The 18931-nt window shown below is 41.2% G+C and overlaps 1 protein-coding gene across 1 annotated transcript in view; it reads left to right on the forward strand.

The window, feature by feature from the left end:
• Nucleotides 1-18931, forward strand: part of ADAMTS12 (ADAM metallopeptidase with thrombospondin type 1 motif 12) — a 696444-nt gene that overhangs the window by 461434 nt on the left and 216079 nt on the right. The window contains exons 10-11 of the mRNA XM_089689453.1: nt 4947-5039; nt 8417-8562. Coding sequence (XP_089545579.1) covers nt 4947-5039; nt 8417-8562 — 239 coding nt within the window. The remainder of the gene's footprint in view (nt 1-4946; nt 5040-8416; nt 8563-18931) is intronic.

Here is an 18931-nt window from a genome sequence, read left to right on the forward strand (position 1 = left end):
ACATCACAACACGCACCTTTGTGGAAAATCAGATGATCGTTTGTCTGATTTTCTCATAGTGTGTACTAGGCTTTATGATGTTTATAGTCCACTATAAAAGCAGGTAGGCACTTGGTTACATAGTTAGTCTGACTGAAAAAAGACAAAAGTCCATCCAGTCCAACCATAGAAAAAAAAATTATAATCCTACACCCACAGTTGATCCAGAGGAAGGCAAAAAAACCCCAGCAAATCATGATCCAATTTGCTCCTGCTGGGAAAAAATGCCTTCCTGATCCCCCGAGAGGCAATTGGATATTCCCTGGATCAACTTTACCTATAAATGTTAGTATCCAATTATATTCTGTGTGTCTAAGAAACAATCCAGGACTTTTTTGAAGCAATCCAGATGTGTTTGCTAGCTGTGTATGGCCCTTCTGTACTTTTCATTTACTGCTAAGGGCAACATCTTGTAAGGACTTCTTGAGAACTCCATTGGATGATTTTTGATTATCTTCTGATTTCACCAGACCAGAAGTTTAGCGATGCAGTACTGAGAGAGCAGCAGCCAGCAGTATTGAAAGTTGTAAAACGCTGAGGTTTTATCACGACTTTAAATATCTTACAAGTAACATTTCACCTGCTCAAAACTACCACAATCAACAATTTGCACTGACTCCAAAAATGATCCCAATTAACAGGCACATTTACTAGCCTGTATGTTTTATGCAGATATTGGCGTTAATTTACTAGAAGTGGAGAATGCAAAATCTGGTGCAGTTCTGTACAGAGACCAGCTTCCAGGCTTTTTGTTTTGTCACAGCTTAAAGTGTTACTAAACCCCGGACCCAGCATTTGCTATATCTGGTCTCCCACAGTACACACAAAATGGAAATGCAATTATTTTAGTAAATATGTACTGCTAAATACCTTTTCTCATCAGCAATTAGAGCAGTCTTCTGACTTTTATCAGTATCAAGCAGAGCACTGGTTAAAGCTTGTAGGAGGAGTTTTCATTCTACCCTATGAGGCTGCAGGACCCCTAACCCTCTGTCTGGACAGTGCTGATAGGCCCTGTGCTGATCACATGCACTCTCCCAAGAAAAAAAACTCTCTGGCAATACACACCAAACTGAGCATGTGCAGAGTACCTCCAAGCCTCTGTTCTATCAGGAGATAAATTGGGGACAGTAGAAGAAGGGGAGGATCAGAGAAAAGAGGATCAAACATCCTTTTAACACAATGTGGGGGATTATTATTATTATTATATAGTATTTATATTGCACCAAAGGGTTTGCTCAGAGCTGTACAGTAGCAAGGGGGACAGAACATGAGACAAGACAGTAACAATACAATACACGAGGGGTTCGAGGGCCCTGCTCTTTCGAGCTTACAATCTAGGAGATTAACCCCTTAGGTTCCACAGTGAGTATATTGAGCATGCTTTTCTGCATATATAGACTGGTTTTACTATTGTGGGTTTAGTGACACTTAAATTGAACAAGCTGAAGTTTGAAGCTGATTGGCTACCAGGCACAGCTGCTCCAGATGTTGCACTCTACATTTTGATTCTTTAGCAATGTTTAGTGTGGCAGCAAAGAGGGAGAGAGCCCTTGCAATGTTCAATGGGGGAAGAGCACATTTGGTGGCAGGTGTAAGGAAGAACTTTTGAGAAGGTTTTTGAGAAGTTTTAAAATAATGAGTTGCAAAAGGTTTTTAGGTTCTTGCAAGAGCAGAAATGTACCTTTTTTAATGAAAAACAACCACATATTCACAATGAGCATATATTTTGGTTATTTATGCATAATGTAATTCACATTATTTTTTTTATGTAAACTTCAATTTTTGTACCCACTACTGCTGTTCCATAATTTGATTATTATATATTGAGTTGTATTAATTATCTCTCATTTAGCTGTGAGTTATAAAAAGTCAGTAAAAGTTATAAAAAGTCAAACGTGACTGTAAAATGCATGTACAAATAAGTAAGGAAAGGAAATGATTTATGGGGCTTTGGGATTATATAATAATGTTTTAAAGTACTGTACGTTTTAACTGGTATAAATAAAATAATGTTTTATACAGTATCTTCTGAAAATCTGGCTGGCAGTAATTAAGCAACATACAATGTAACTATTGTTGTATACAGCATGAATACATGCTGAGAGGTTTACAAGGTGTATAAATGGTATTCATTGGTACTTTAACTGTAACATACACCCTCGCATTCACAGCAGGAATTATTTTATTTTCCCTGGAAGCGGTAGATAAACAAAACTTGATATTATAAGATCTGCTGGTAATTGGGAAAGCTACCTATAAACTATATATAAAAAGCCAAAATAGCCGGAAAGTGAACAGACAAATAAATAGAAGGAAGAGGAATCATCTATGGAGCTTTGCGATTGCATTAAAATTTTTTTACGGTTTCAGTTAGTGTAAATAAAATAATGTTTTATATCTTCTGAAAACGAGGCTGGAAGTAATTAAGCAATATACAATGTGACTATTGTTGTATGTGAATACATACTGGGATGTGGCGAGAATACGAGGTGTATCAAATTGTATTCATCGATAGTTGAACTATAACATACACCCTCACATTCACAGCAGGAATTATTTTGTTTTTCCTAGAAACAGTGAGGACACAAGTCTTTATATAGAGATTTCTTATATAACACAAGTGGAAAAATAATTCTCACTAGCTCAGAAGAAATAACTGGGAAAATGCCAATATTTCACATGCCACTTTAGGAGGAGATCAGGCCCAACAATTCACAAGCTCGGGTGCTTTCTTGGCTCATCCCCATCAAAGCAACTCATTTTACCAACAACAGAGATGGCACAAACAGGGTGGCAAAATAATATTCTTCCTTTATTAAAATAGCCAGCAGAAACAAGTTCTTTGATGACATGTTTTGTGTTAGGCACAGCACTCTCAAGGAAAGTACTGTGTCTAGGCTGAAACCTGTCAGAAAAAGACTTGTTCCTGCTGGCTATTTTAATAAAGGAAAAATGTTATTTTGCATGTTGGCATCCGTCATTCCTGTTCCTGGTACAATAAAAGAGAAAATGCAATAATAAAATGAAATAATAATGATTTCCCTTCGGGATTAATAAAGTATTCTAAATCTAAATGGTGATAAGAAATAATTTAAGGCTATGGCTGCATATGATTTATTGAAAATAATAAGTAAAGGACATCATGGTTCTGAGAGGTTTGCAAATCCAGATCTTCCTAAGTATTGAAGATATATTATCGGAATTTAAATAAAAATAGGAAATAATTTAGAACAATGTGGGGAATTAATGGTGATGCAGTAAAATAATTTGATGAAAGTGAAATTATCAAATTACAGTAAGATCTGGAAAAAGAGCATGTGGACTGTTGCCCTTTGATTGAAATTTATTGTTTAATCAAAAACAATTTGAGATAAAGAAATGTATTTAAAATCTAAAGATCTATTGGAAACAAGGATAATAAATAGAGACAAACTGCACTAGAAGAATGAAAGTGTATACTGCTGGAATAGTAAAAAATCTTTACATAAATTTATTGAGATTAGAAATTATGAGGTGTGACACTTTAATATACTATAAAAAAAATGTTTGCTTACCTATACACTAGTGGCCGTTGTCACCTTCAAAGTAGTCCCTCTGAAGAGACGCACTTTTCTAAACAACTATGCCACTGCCAAAAACAATCCTGGAATTCGTTTTCCGGAACCCTGCACAGTATCTTTGTCATGGTGCATTGTATGTCCAGAATGTCATCAAATTTATGTCCTTTTAAGGTATTTTTTAATTTTGGAAACATCCAAAAGTCTCAAGGTGCTAGGTCAGGGGAATATGGTAGTTGGGCAAGTTTTGGAATGGATTTCTAGCCCAGGAACTCGAGAACACTAAACACATCATGTGCAGGAGCATTTTAATGGTGGAGAATCCACTTGTCAGGCCAGAGTTCCAGCCTTTTCCTTCAAACAGATTCCCATAACCATTTCATTTTCCACATTTGTACAAGTCCTTTGCCTTTTTGGCTGTCCGTTTCTTGTGCCATCATGGACATCTTCTTGCCCCCCCTTAAACTACCTATTCTATTGATTTCTTCATGGAATGTTCACCATAAGCCTCTTGTAACACAGCTAAAGTTTCACTCGCACTTTTGCCAATTTTCATGCAAAATTTGATGTTAATCCACAGCTCCAGACTACTGTCACTCATTTTCCATCAACAGCATAAAACGCACACGTGGTATTTTTTCTACTATTCCGTAAAGACAGAGTCAACTGATGTGTGATACAGGCAAGTACAAGTTAGAACATTTCAGAGCACACTCGAGTGCAAATGGCTGTGTGACTTACCACCATAGTGCTAAACCATGGGCATTCCAGGAAATCAATTGTCAAACCTCATAGATGGATATACAGACTAAAAAGGAAATTTTTTGTGGAAAGCCAGGCAATTAGCATTTTCAAAATCAGCCTAGCAATGGCAGCATGCTTACTTTTCTCATAATCGAGTCACTTTAAGCACTTTATGGGATAGGGTTGCATTACATTTAAATGCGGGCTACTGTGGATTAATAAAGTGATAAATGTTCCAGCATACCTGGAAATTGTGGCTCTCTGATTGAATCAACAGTATATTGTGGTTCCGTAGTGGCAAACATTATCAATGCCTGTATATTGTTTGGTCAGCTCCCCATTAGAGACCCTACATTTATGTGAAACTTAGCCCAATTTCAAATGGACACAGAAAAAAGAAATCAGAATTATACTGTATCAACAGGATCATTTTCCTATGGTGATTACATGGATGAGTAAAGTATAAAAATATTTTTACATTTTTTTTTCATATACAGTATGATTACAGGCATTGATAATAAACAGTGTTTCTTCAGGAATATTAAAAAAAAGGAAAAAAAATAATAATAATGTCAGCTTGCTTTTTATTTTTCTTATTCATAGAATGTTTGCCAGACTCTTTGGTGTTCAGTAAAAAATTCATGCCGCTCGAAGCTTGATGCCACAGCAGATGGGACCAGATGTGGAGATAATAAGGTAAATTTTATATCATATTGTCTATCACCTGTGAACTGACTATTTGCACAATCTTGTTATATAAGATTTATATTTGCTCCTTTTCAGTCTTAGGGGCCCACTGCCAGGGCCACTGTCAGGGAAGGCAGCCCTTACACATGTAGGAGGCCCAGACACCCCAACCATAGTCGGAGTAGACACCCCCAGTCTACTTTGACTGCTCTGTGGGGCAAAGTGCTCCTACTACTTTCCATGTCCTCCTGTACCGTCGCGGAGGAGGAAGGGGGGTTGAGTCGAGGCAGAAAGGAGACAGCGATCTGTAGCAATTAAAAAGAAAAGCAATATTTTCCTCGGCCAAACGGACTTTAAGGTGCAGGTGTAGTAATCTCCTGTGCCAAACAAGTACACTATATTCCTGTCCTCTCTGGAGGATTGATATAGAAGAGGCCGGGACTGCCATGTACGTGTCTGGTACAGGAGATTACTACACCTACACCTGAAAGTGAAGAAATAGTCCGCTTGGCTGGGGATTATTTATTTATTTATTTTTATTGCCGCAGATCACAATCTCCTGTCTGCCGCTCTGCAACCTAGGACAACCATGTTCATGTTGTCCCAGGTTCAAGTCCAGGCTCCTTCTGGGAGATTCCTATGACTAGGATGGCTGTGTGTGCAGGGAAGGGGTTTTCCATCTGAAAGGTGTGGAGGTGCCCACTAGAAGGACCTGGCTGTGTGTATTGAATGTGCCATCTTTTATTAACAATTGCTATATGGGGATGTCTCTTTGCTGGATCGGGCCATCTCTTTGCTGAATATATGGGGCAGTCTTTTTGCTGAAATATGGGGCTGTCTCTTTGCTGCACTTGGATGTCTCTTTGCTGAATATATGGGGGGGGCCTCTTTGCTGGATTGGGCTGTCTTTGTTGCATATATGAGGATGTCTATTTGCTGGATTGGGCTGTCTCTATGCTGACTATATGGGGATGTCTCTTTGCTGAATTGGGCCATCTATTTGCTGAATATATGGGAATGCAAGCACTGATGACTTGGAATACACTTTTCATTTTCATATATGTAGTTGTAAGAGTGTTAAAATAAAAGTGGGTGCACTGAAAGACTCAGTGGGATGGCCAGTGGACGGATTCAGTGGGACAGCCAGTGGGCGAGCCTTAGGGAATGTTGGTGGTCAGGTCCAGGGAGCCAAGGCCTAAATGTCAGGGCTCCAGGTATGACCAGAGGTGTGTGGACTGACACAGGGAAATGCAGGCTTCAGATATGGTATAAACAATATAATTTATTAAGACTAACAATACAAAATGCAGTGCAAAACTAAACATAAACACAGTGCAAACAAACAAAACCACCCACCGATAACAATACACACAATACAAAGAGTAGTCAGGCAGGCCGGGTCAGTAGCAAACGGGCAAACGGAGTACCAGGAACAGGCGGGAGAGTGGTCAGGGTCACAAGCTGGGTTCAGTAACTCACGGGCAGCGCGGTACAGAGGGTCGGGCAGAGAATGGTACAGGGGTCCATGGAAAGATACACACACCAAGGCCCTGACTGTGAGTCTGGCCATTCCTTAAATACAACCCCTGCAATCAGCTTCAGGTGTTTGGCTGTTTGCAGGGGTGAGTCTCTGATTGCTGAGAGCACCCGCTGGCCAGCCCTGGTACTGCAGCCCACAAGGCAGGTGAGTCCCACCATTATTGGCAAGTCCATTCCTGACACTAAAGCTGTATAAGGGGCCCCAAAATTTCTGATGGCTGCCCTGCCCACTGCACTTTGTTATGCGTTCTTATGAATGGGATGAGCCGCAGTTTGTAGCTGACAGAACCCCAGGAGTTCTCACTGGTTAATCCAAATTTACAGGAGAGCCCGATATGTGACTTTCGCAGGTCATATGATCAGGCTCTCTGCTCAGCTTTTTTTCTCAATTCTATTGCAATCTGTTGGGTTTACAATCCTAAAGCTTGCAGAATTCAGAGGATATTTGTAAATTTAAATTTACATTAGCCCATTCTTTGAAGTGCAATCCACAGTGGATCGTTTTCAGAGTACAGTTAAGCAGCCACTGCCAGCTGTTAGGGAGACAATCCTGCTGCCACCTGAATACCTGTTCTTTTTTTTGGCAACTAGCAATTTACAATAGGACTAATGTGATTTATGAATGCGCTTTAATAGGTGGTGCCATCCGTCAACTCAACATGCTGTGTTAATTTTGCTGTGGCAACAACACTAAGCATCACAGAAGTGGCATGTGCACAGCCCCCTTCGTGTGTATTGTAGACTTTAGGTGGGTGTTTTTAATCATCGCCCATGTGAAAGAAGCAATGGTGTTATGCTGATGCTTTTAAATTAGCTTCTTAAAGAGGAAGACAAGTCAAACTCTAACTAAGCTTAAATCCACACCCATTTTAAGCCTGATCTATCTACCCTGATAAAGGAAAGATATTTTCACTTACCTATTTGGTCCAGTCACATGGTCTCTCCAGTACCAGCTTCAGTGTAGAGGAGGAACAGCCGTCAATGTATGCCCCATAGTAAGTTATTGGGTGACATCATTGCCCAGGCTCTACAGCTGCTGTCGGTGATCTCTCCTCTACACCGAATCCAGCGCTGAAGAGATCTTTTGACTGGACCAGAGTGCATAGGTAAGTATAGGTATCTTTCTTAGAAAGGAAGAAGGTAAGAAGAAAAGTAAAGTCACTCATGGAACAGAGGATGGTCCTGTTGGGTGACTAGGAGATCTTAGTTAATGTGATTACTCCTGAATGATAAGGTAACTTAATGAACAGCCAAAGTCCATAATATCCCATGTGACTTACTATAGGTCCAAAGTTATCTTGGGCTCTAATGGGTTTCCAAAACAAATGACATGACATCATTTTATTCTCAAATTGGCTCTGTATATTATCACAAAATGAGGAATAAACCTCTTTTTTTAGGAATTTAAGATGAAAATGAGACACATATATACCCGTTTTGTTACTCTACTGACCCATTGCACCATTACCTGTTGAGTTATACTTTCTCATTGCTCTTTAAGCCCCACCCCATAGAAGCTATTGTTTCCATGTACTACACTGATAGAGGCCAGCAAGTCTGAAACAGCTGTATGAAGGTTGATATAAATGGCTCTATAATATTAGGCTGCGTTTAGTCTATACATTTGTGGTTCTGAATTTACAGTTGGCCAAGAGACTTGTGGGACTTGTGGTGGAAATAAAACATTTGGATTTTTAATTCAGGAAGGCTCTACTGTGCTGGTTGAGTGGAGGGCTTTAAGGCTCTTTGTGTCCCAGCTTACTATACTTTCCTTGATGGGTTATACCTTCACACTGTATATATGTTTATCATATTCTGCAGCTAATGAACAATGGTTATTGTTTTAGTGGTGCATCAGTGGTGCATGTGTTAACGTGGGCAAACAACCAGACACGGTACATGGAGCTTGGGGTTCCTGGACAACATGGTCACACTGTACAAGGACATGCAGTGCTGGAGTGCAGAGCGCAGAAAGGAAGTGCAACAATCCTGAGTAAGTTGGAATATGTTTTATTGTAGGAGCAAATACTTGTTTACTGTGAAGAATGCTTTCCAATCCATCTGTGTTTATTTCTGGAAGCCAAATGTTACTAGAGCCTTTCATAACAGTAACATCTCCTACTATTGCTACATGGTCTCCTGAGCAGGGCTGGCTTTACATCTCAGAGCCTATCGGCAGAGAATTCTGAAGTGCCCCCCTCCAAAAAAAAAAAAGAAAAGACAGTAAGACTTTTTTTTCTTGATAAAATATTTTTATATAAATATTTTTTATGTGTAAAGGGGAATGCTGCGGACTTTGATGTAAAGGGGAACACTGTGGACTGTGATGTAAAGGAGAACTCTGATGTAAAGGGGTCTCTATTCACCAAAGCCCCCCCTTACACAAGAGTCCCCAGAGTTCCCCTAACATGAGAATCTTCAGAGTTCAGAATCTGCAGGTTTCCCCCTTACAGTGCAAGGAGGACCTCTGTGGACCCTGATGTAAGGGGGACACTGCAGGCCATGATGTAAAGGGGAACTCTAATATAAGGCACTCCCTGGTCACCAAACTTCCTTCTAGTAGTTAGCAGCGTTCTCCTTATGTCAGGATCCGCAGTGTTCTCTCTCTTATATCAGAGTTCCCTGCGTGCCCTGCACTGCACCCCGGAACCCATGAAGAGAGAGAGAAGGGGGCATCCATCTGTATGAGCAGGGCTGCCGATAAGGGGGTTCACTCTCTCTCTCTCCCTCTCTTCCCCTCATACAGACTGGCACCCCTCTGGGAAGGGCATCTGTAGGCACATGCCTACAGTGCCTATTGGGAAATCTGGGCCTGCTCTTGAGATGCTAACTCTTGATGCAGGGGCAGAAGAATGAGAGCTTGATGAAGAAAAATAAGCTTCGACTAGAATCATTGAAGGGCTGAAACGCACGGCTGAACTACAGCCTAATTGCCAAATACACAGCTGATATGAATGTATCTGCTACAAAGCATGCTAGTAGGAGGAGAGAGCAGAGTGACAGAACGATGAGCTTATCATTGTCATACTATGGAGGTAGGGAGGAAGCCTGTAACTGAAAGTGAAACTGCAGAGAGGAAAGATCAGGCCCTTCTCTTGCTAGACAGACTGTGGTGTGTGGCAAAGATGTGTAAATCTCATGACTGGATGAACAAAAATACAAATGCTTTGGTAGGATCAAAAGCCAAAGATATTTATTTCATCTCTGTATATATCTGCATTCATAGAGTTAAGCGTTGAGGTTAATGTACATGTGCAGCTAAATTGCTGTGCTTCTGAAAAGCAATTCACGGTCACACCACCTTTTTGACAATCGGTGAGGAGGCAAAATGACGCCTCCTTGTTGTCTATTTTAACCACATAAATGCCAAATCAACACGCTGCAACTGTGTGCATTGCATGAGGTTGTGGGGTGGCTATGGGGTGCCCCCAGTTACTTGAATGGGTCACGTTTAATGGTTCTACTGCTGGTCAAACACGGCAAAAAAGTAAAGCTTTGTGACTGTGGCATGTAAACATCCACATCTGCTGTATTTGCAACTCAAGGGAGGGGCAGTTGAGGGGGGGGGTTAAAATAGAGCTCAACTGTGTATTCTTAATTGCCCCCCCTCCAAATTCAAGTTTACACAAACCCTAAGAATATTCTTATTATGAATCATTTAGATTGTAAGCTCGAAAGAGCAGGGCCCTCGAACCCCTCGTGTATTGTATTGTTACTGTCTTGTCTCATGTTCTGTCCCCCTTGCTACTGTACAGCGCTGAGCATACCCTTTGGCACTATATAAATACTGTATAATAATAATAATAATATTAATAATATAGTAAATAATTGTTTTAAAACATTTTTTGCTGATGTGCAATGAATATTCAACCCCCGATGGGTTTAAAATGACAGAAAACAAAGTATTATATGTAAAATGTGAGTTGACCTTTATCGAAAAAATGAAATAAAAAATGCTGCCCTTATCTCTGTGGGTGATGACCTGTCAGTGCCCACGTGGCCGGCGTAGTACTTGGGGGATTTGAAATCCCCACTCTTCTTCCCCTTCTTTCTGTAAGGCTTTGGGGATGAATCAGAGGGATTCCAACTGGTCAAATCTGTCATGTGCCAGTGCTGACTAGTCTCAATAGTTCTGATCTGTCCTGGAAGCCCTACAGAAATAAGTGGGGGATGGTGTAGAGTGTTAGTTAAAGTGTTACCAAACTCATAACCCTGAATTCACTATATCTGGTCTCCCACAGTACACAGAATTAGTGATGGGCCGAACACCCCCCTGTTCAGTTCGCAGTCGAACATTTGAACCTAACAAAAGTTTGACCGCGAACTTCGAACTCACTGGAAGTCTATGCAGGACTCAAACTTTTAAATTCCCAATAAGTGCCCATTTTGCAGGCTTATGGAGGACATGAATCAGTGAAAAATTTTTTTCAAAAAGTACTGTTTTTAAGGGGGCAGTCATTTTTCATTGCTTAAAGTAAAAAAAAAAAAAAAAAATGAAAAGGACTTTGAAGGGGAACCCCACCTCCCAAAAATGGGGGGGGGGAGTGCGTGGTGTTCCCCCTAAAAGCCATACCAGGCCCTTTAGGCTTGGTAGGACTATTAAGGGGAACCCCACCCCAAAAATATTGGGGGAAAACGTGGGGTCCCCCCTAAATTTCTACCAAACCCTTGATCCCATCATCAGGAAAGAGGGGGTGAGCAAGCGCCCCTCCCCCACGGCTTACCAGGCCACATGCCCTCGGCATTGGGACAGTGTCCCCATGCCGATGGGGACAATGGCCTCTTCCTCACAAACCTGGGCTGTGGTTGTGGAGGTCTGATGGGAGTGACTTATTAGAATCTGGAAGCCCCCTTTAATAAGAGGGCCCCTATTCATTCACCAAAAAAGTGAGAAAGTGAAAAACACAACAATTTTTACAAGTCCTTTATTTAAAAAAAAAAAGCCCACAAAATGGTTCCATCATTGTAATCCATCATAAATCATAGCTTCCAGCGTTGTCATGTTGACGCTGGCTCGCCACAATAAAGAAAAACCCAATGCCCACCGACCCATCCGCACCCAGCAAGCACACGGCACAATCTGACATTTGCTGATCAGATGTAAACAACTGTGCAGAGCTAACGGTGACACCATCGCTAGTTCCACCCAATTGTGCTGTGATTGGCCAAAGTATTGCAAGTGACCTTTGGTCAGGTGCATTGCTTTGGCCAATCACAATACACTGTGAGAGCACAGTGTATTGTGGGGTGTGGCGGGCGAACAGCTCGTCGAACGCACTTATCGTTCGTGTGTTTGCCAAACACACAAACAGCCGATGTTCGAGTCTAACTTACATTCAACTCAAACATCAAGGCCATCACTACACAGAACATGGAAATGCAATTATTTTAGTAAATATAAACTGCTAAATACCTTTTCTCATCAGCAGTTAGAGAAGTCTTGCGACTTCTATCAGTCTTCAGCTGAGCACTGATTAAAGCTTGTAGGAGGAGTTTTCATTCTGCTCTGACTGTCCTATGAGGCTGTAGGACCCCCAATCCTCTGTCTGGACAGCTCTGATTGGCCCTGTGCTGATCACATGCACTCTCCCAAGAAAAAAATAAACTAGCAATATACACCAAACTGAGCATGTACAGAGTGCCTCCTAGGGCTCTGTACTATCAGCAGATAGACTGGGGACTGTGGAAAAAGGGGGGAATCAGAGAAGACAGGATCAAACAGCCTTTTTTATACAATGTGAAGTATTAATTTTTTCTAAAAAAGTGAACTAACCCTCTAAAGTGGTTCTAAAGGCTCAAGGTTTTTCAACTTCATGCATTCTATGTTGAAGGTAGGAACCCCCCCCCCCCGAATACTCACCTAAGCCCCCTCTCGATCCAGCGATGTGCACTGGAGTCTCAGATATCCCGGGACTCCCTCTCCTCATTGGCTGACAGTGAGCCAATGAGAAGAGAGAGGGGCAGGCCAAGACAGGGCTCTGTGTGTAAATGGGCACACAGAGCAGCCGCTGGGGAGTGCAAATGCTTGGGGAGCATAAAATAACAGTCAAAAGATCTACGTAACAAGGTAATGGGTGGGGCCAAGCCACGGCTCCATGTGTGAATGGACACATGGAGCAGCGGCTGCGGAGTGTAAATGCTTGGGTGCCCCCATTGTAAGCTGCTTTCTGCGGGGGTACCTGACAGGAGGGAGGGGCCAGGAGCGCCGGGGGGACTCAAGAAGAGGAAGATCCATTCCACAGAGCAGGTAAGTATAGACATGTTTGTTATTAAAAACAAAAATTAAGCCTTTAGAATCACTTTAACTTTTCTGTAAATATCTAAAGAAAAAAATCACTTTTCAATGCAAACATACAGGTTTATATAGCAAGCTCTTAATCAAAATTCATCTTTCAATGATCTGATAGGAGTGAATATAAATCTAATTTTCTGGTACGGATCACTATAGTCCTACATTGTCACTACTCATTGCTTTTCCGTATTAAACAAAGGCGATGGTGTCTATGGTGGGTATGGAAAAATTGCCTATTAGTAGTTGAACATTGTCTTGGAAGTGCACTACAGAGAATTCCTAGAAGTAACCTTTTCAAACATTTCATTATAAGATATTTGAAGAGTACATTTCAAGGATCACAAGTCATGAAATCAGTAACACTCACTGCCTTAGGCTCTTATTAATAAAGCATTGTATCCAGACCCTGATATGAAAGCAATGATTCATAAAGCAGCTTAGTACACCGTACGAGTATACCATTTACTTTCCATTTGTACAAATAAAACATTGAAAGGTTCATTACTATATGTGCTGGAGGAAATCCAGAAGATGATGGGTCAAATATTTCATATACTGTACAAGTCTGTTTTATGGTATGATTGGTTATATTGTACTGTGCATTGATAGTATGTAGTTGACTGGACACTATTTAAAGCTGAACTACACTATATCTGAGCACCACAAACCAAAAGCGCTATCTAATTCATTTTTAATATTCAAAGTAAACTCCCCCATTTATCCATGTTTCCATGCTTTATTTTACTGAGAAATCACTTAGAAAAACACCTCCTATCATTTCCTCCAGGGGCTTAATCCTAGACAGGAGAACCCAAATGGTCTACAGGTATGACAATAAAATGAATGAACATTTTATAAATCTGCAGAGTTCTTCAATGTCTACTTGGGCCCCCTGGGCTATTCCTTGGAAAGGTGAGCTTAGCCTTTAAAGTGACAAGTTTCTTATTAAAAAAAATCCCTTTAGCATCATACTTATCTACTCTGTGCAATGGTTTTGCACAGAGCAGCCCCAGTCCTACTCTTCTGGGGTCTCCCGATGGTGCTCCTGGCTCTTCTCTCTTCTAGCGTCTTGCTATGGGGGGATTCTTGCAGGCTAGATCCTGAGCTGCGCTCCTTGTATCCATTGATACACACAGCACAGCTCTGCTCTGCCCCCAGCTCTATGCTTAAAGGATGTGATTGACAGCAGCAGGAGCCAATGGCTCTCACTCCTGCCATCATGGCCAGTAAGCAGTGAGATAGAGAAAAGAGCCACTGATAATGTGCACAGTGTTGAATTGAGATGGGGCTCAGGTATGTATTTACGGGGAAGCAGAACACAGAAGGTTTTTTACCTCAATGCAGAGAATACATTAACCTCCCTGGCGGTATTCCCGAGTGTAGCTCGGGATAAAATGTCAGTAACAAAAGCAGTAATCCCGAGCTACACTCGGGCTTACCATGCGGCGCTGCATAGGGAGTCCCTGCAGAGCTTACCTTGTCCTTCGCTCCCGCGATGTGTCCCCTGCAACGTCCCCGGCCATCTCCTCCGGCTGATGCCGGCATCCGGCTTCTGTGTTCCGGTCCCTGTGACGTCGGGACGTATGGGCGGCGGCAGGAAATTTGAAAATTTTTAAAAATGTCATTTTTTTCCAAACAAATTTTACATAGCAAAACATTGCTGTTTCAAACCATTTCACATACATTTTGTCCCTAGTGCTTTGTCCTGCGCCCTGCCTGCATTGTTACTGTTCTTTCTGCCTGGAAACTGAGAAAAGTCCATGGCATCCAAAAAGTGTCCCTTTAGGTCAAAAGCGGGTTTAGACCAGCTAGAGAACAGCGATAGTAAATCAGAACCACTTGCAGAATTGAGTGATAATGATTCGTGGGGGAAATTCGTCATCAGACACTGAAAACGATTTTGCGACTTTGCTCAGCAATGTGTGAACTTGGCGCTCTATTTCAAATTTCAGTGTTTTTGGTTTGATTATATTATTGAATTAAATTTATTATTATTATTATATTATTATTTTTTATGATTATTTATTAAATTATAATTTATGATTCTGTGTTTCAAATTTTATCCTACCCGGGATGTTTACTAGACTCTTGTTCAGACAGATTTCAGTGAGTTATTCCTAAAAATTACAGGCCTACAATAAAAAAACTACATATTTCCATGCAAAATAATGGTACCGCTTTCAGCACCAAAAATCTGAAATAATCATACCGCTAGGGAGGTTAAGGTAAGAAAAAACAACTTTCTGCCTTTACAACTACTTTGATGCTTCTCAATGGGCAATGACTTGTTAATTTTAAAGTGATACAGAGGGGGTGGCAAGGGTTATATTAATTGGCCTTAGGGTGGCATTAATGAAAACAATTGCATAGCAATTCACTCAGTGAAAACACATACATTCGTTCTCTGTGAATGGGGTGAAAAAAAACACATTTCGTTAGACTACGTCCTGTGATGTTTAATCATTTGACGACCAGCGACTTGATCATCACCAAGATACCATTTTTTTAGGGCCAGCAATTCCCTTGAATAGAAAAGTAATCCTAGCAGCTAAGAAGCCACTAGATTACTTTTACAGGTGGAGGAAGAGGGAGGCGGTGGATTTGGATATCTGTTTATATCCTATGCCTTCTTTTTTTTAACGTTCCATTACCTTGTTATGCAGATCTTTTGGCTGTTCTTTTATGCTCCCCATGGTTCAGTATCTACCATGCTCAGTGCATCCATGTGAGAGCTAACAAACTCATTGACTATTTATACACAAACACTAATTGCAATTTAACTGCTTCCCGTCCGCCCTATAGCAGAAATACTGCTACAGGGCGGCATGGGTGCGCAAAATCACGTGTATATATACGTGATTTTGCATTCCCAGGTGCGCCATACCCGCGCTGCCTTTCGCAGCTGTAAATCACTGTGTCCCGGGCCAGTGATTACCCACTGGTGCCCGGTGATAACTAAGCATCTCAAATGAGGAGGAAGACTGTTTTGTTTACTAACAGTTCTCCTCCCTGTCAGCTCGAGCATACTGCTTTGGATGGCTGTGCACAGCACAGCTATCCAAAGCAGTGTGCTTACAGTGACTCACACAGACACCGCCCCCTAGTAAAACACTCCCTATACACAGTTAACCCTTTGATCGCCCCTCATGTTAACCCCTTCCTGCCCAGTCCCATTAGTACAGTGTCGGTGTTTTTTTTTAGCACTGATCGCTGTATTGGTGTCACTGGGGATGTCAGTGACACCATGTCAGACTGTCCGCTGCAGTCCCGCTATCACTCGCTGATCACAGCCATTACTAGTAATAAAAAACAAATTTCCACTATCTATACCGCCATTTGTAAGAGCTATAACTTTCACGTAAACCAATTAATTTACACGTATTAGGATTTGTTTTTAGCAAAGACATGGAGCAGAATACATTTTGGCCTAAATTTATGACGAAATTTTATTATTTAAATTTTTTTACTGGACATGTTTAATAGCAAAAAGTAAAAAATATTGTTTTTTTCTCAAAATTGTCAGACTTTTTATTTTATAGCACAAAAAATAAAAACCACACAGGCGATCAAATACCACCGAAAGAAAGCTCAATTCGTGGGAAAAAAAGGACATAAATTTCATTTGGGTGCAGCATTGCATGATTGCGCAATCATCAGTTAAAGTAACGCAGTGCCGTAATGCAAAAAATGGCCTGGTCAGGAAGGGGGGTAAATCCTTAGGAGGGCAAGTGGTTAAAAAGCCATGTGGGAAATTGCCATTTTAACCTGTTTGTGTCTGTACCAAGGCCAAACATTCCAGGGTATGTAAACTTCTAATCAGGGCTATTTGGGTGATTTCTGTTATTAGGATTTAAAAAGGAGCCAAGCAACTATGTAATAATAAATAGCTTTATGTGATCTCCATCCTTAAAAAAAAGACATTTTTTGGGGGCAAGATCAGTCATATTTTCAATATCAATGCCAAAATGTAATGCTTTCTGTCAGGGTATGCAAACTTTTGAGCACAACTGTGTATATATATACAGTGAGGAACAGAAGTATTTGAACCCCCTGCGATTTTGCAAGTTCTCCCACTTAGAAATCATGGAGGGGTCTGAAATTCACATTGTAGGTGCATTCCTACTCTGAGAGACAGAATTTAAAAAAAAATAATTCAGGAAATAACATTGTATGATTTTGTCTTGCACGGCTGAACATAAGTATTTGAACACCTGAGAAAATCAGTGTTAATATTTGGTACAGAAGCCTTTGTTTGCAGTTACAGAGGTCAAACGTTTCCTGTAGTTCTTGACCAGGTTTGCACACACTGCAACAGGGATTTTGGCCCACTCCTCCACACAGATCTCCTCTAGATCTGTCAGGTTTCGGGGCTGTCGCTGAGCAACACGGAGTTTCAGCTTCCTCCAAAGATGTTCTATTGGATTTAGGTCTGGAGACCGGCTAGGCCACTCCAGAACCTTGATATGCTTCTTACGGAGCCACTCCTTGGTTATCCTGGCTGTGTGCTTCGGGTCGTTGTCATGTTGGAAGACCCAGCCACGACCCATCTTCAATGCTCTGACTGAGGGAAGGAGGTTGTTGCTCAAAATCTCACAATAAATGGTCCCATTCATCCTCTCCTTAATACAGTGCAGTCGTCCTGTCCCCTTCACAGAAAAACACCCCCAAAGCGTGATGTTACCGCCCCCATGCTTCACAGTAGGGATGGTGTTCTTGGGATGAAACTCATCCTTCTTTTTCCTCCAAAAACGACGAGTGAAGTTTAGAACAAAAAGTTCTACTTTGGTCTCATCTGACCACATGCCTTTCTCCCATGCCTCCTCTGGATCATCCAGATGGTCATTGGCAAACTTCAGACGGGCCTGGACATGTGATGACTTGAGCAGGGGAACCTTCCGTGCAATGCATGATTTGAAACCATGACGGCGTAGTGTTCTACTGACAGTGACCTTTAAAACTGTGGTCCCAGCTCTCTTCATGTCCTTGACCAGCTCCTCCCTTGTAGTTCTGGGCTGATTCCTCACCTTTCTTATCATCAGTGATACCCCACGAAGTGAGATCTTGCATGGAGCCCCAGTCCGAGGGAGACTGACAGTCGTCTTTAGCCTCTTAAATTTTCTAACAATTGCTCCAACAATTGATCTATTTTCACCAAGCTGCTTGGCAATTGCCCCGTAGCCCTTTCCAGCCTTGTGGAGGTCCACAATTTTGTCTCTGGTGTCTTTTGACAGCAATTTGGTCTTGTCCATGGTAGTAGTTGGCGTCTGACTGACTGTGGGGTGGACAGGTGTCTTTAAAGAGCTCAGACAGGTGCTACTAAGTTAGATTAATGAGTGGAGTAGAGGTGGACTTTTTAAAGGCACAGTAACAGGTCTTTGAGAGCCAGAATTCTTGCTGTTTCTTAGGTGTTCAAATACTTATGTTCAGCAGTGCAAGACAAATAAATTCTTTAAAAATCATACAATGTGATTTCCTGAATTTTTTTTTAAATTCTGTCTCTCAGAGTGGGAATGCACCTACAATGTGAATTTCAGACCCCTCCATGATTTCTAAGTGGGAGAACTTGCAAAATTGCAGGGTGTTCAAATACGTCTGTTCCTCACTGTATATCTATATATATATATCTTCAAGATATCCTTTAATGCTGCTGATAAGCTGTTAATCAGTATTCCCATAAACACTGATTTCCCTTGCTGTATCCCATTTAATGATTTAATTAACTATTAATACAATGCTCTAATCAGTCAACTCTATTTTTTTTTAAAATTGATTCCCTCCCTCCATGTCATTGTTCTCATCAGTGTAGATCTTCCCTGGAGGGCTGTCAAACTCAGAACACATGCAGCTTGTGTGGCGGTGAGACCGCTAGCAACCACTCTGTCTCTGATCTGCCCCATTAACAATAAATGGCCGATCAGTGGTAAGAAGAACCTGGATGCAACACAGGAAGGGAAAGTATCTTATTTCTGGGTATAGACCACATCCAAGATAACATTGACTACATAGTTGTTTACTGTGAATGGTCTCTTTAAAGTGACAGTTACTAAAAGCAAATCAATCATCTGAAGTG

This window comes from Staurois parvus, unplaced genomic scaffold (assembly GCF_062004578.1).
Source record: "Staurois parvus isolate SC_StPar_1 unplaced genomic scaffold, SC_StPar_1.0 ptg000475l, whole genome shotgun sequence".
In the NCBI taxonomy this organism is placed as follows: Eukaryota; Metazoa; Chordata; class Amphibia; order Anura; family Ranidae; genus Staurois; species Staurois parvus.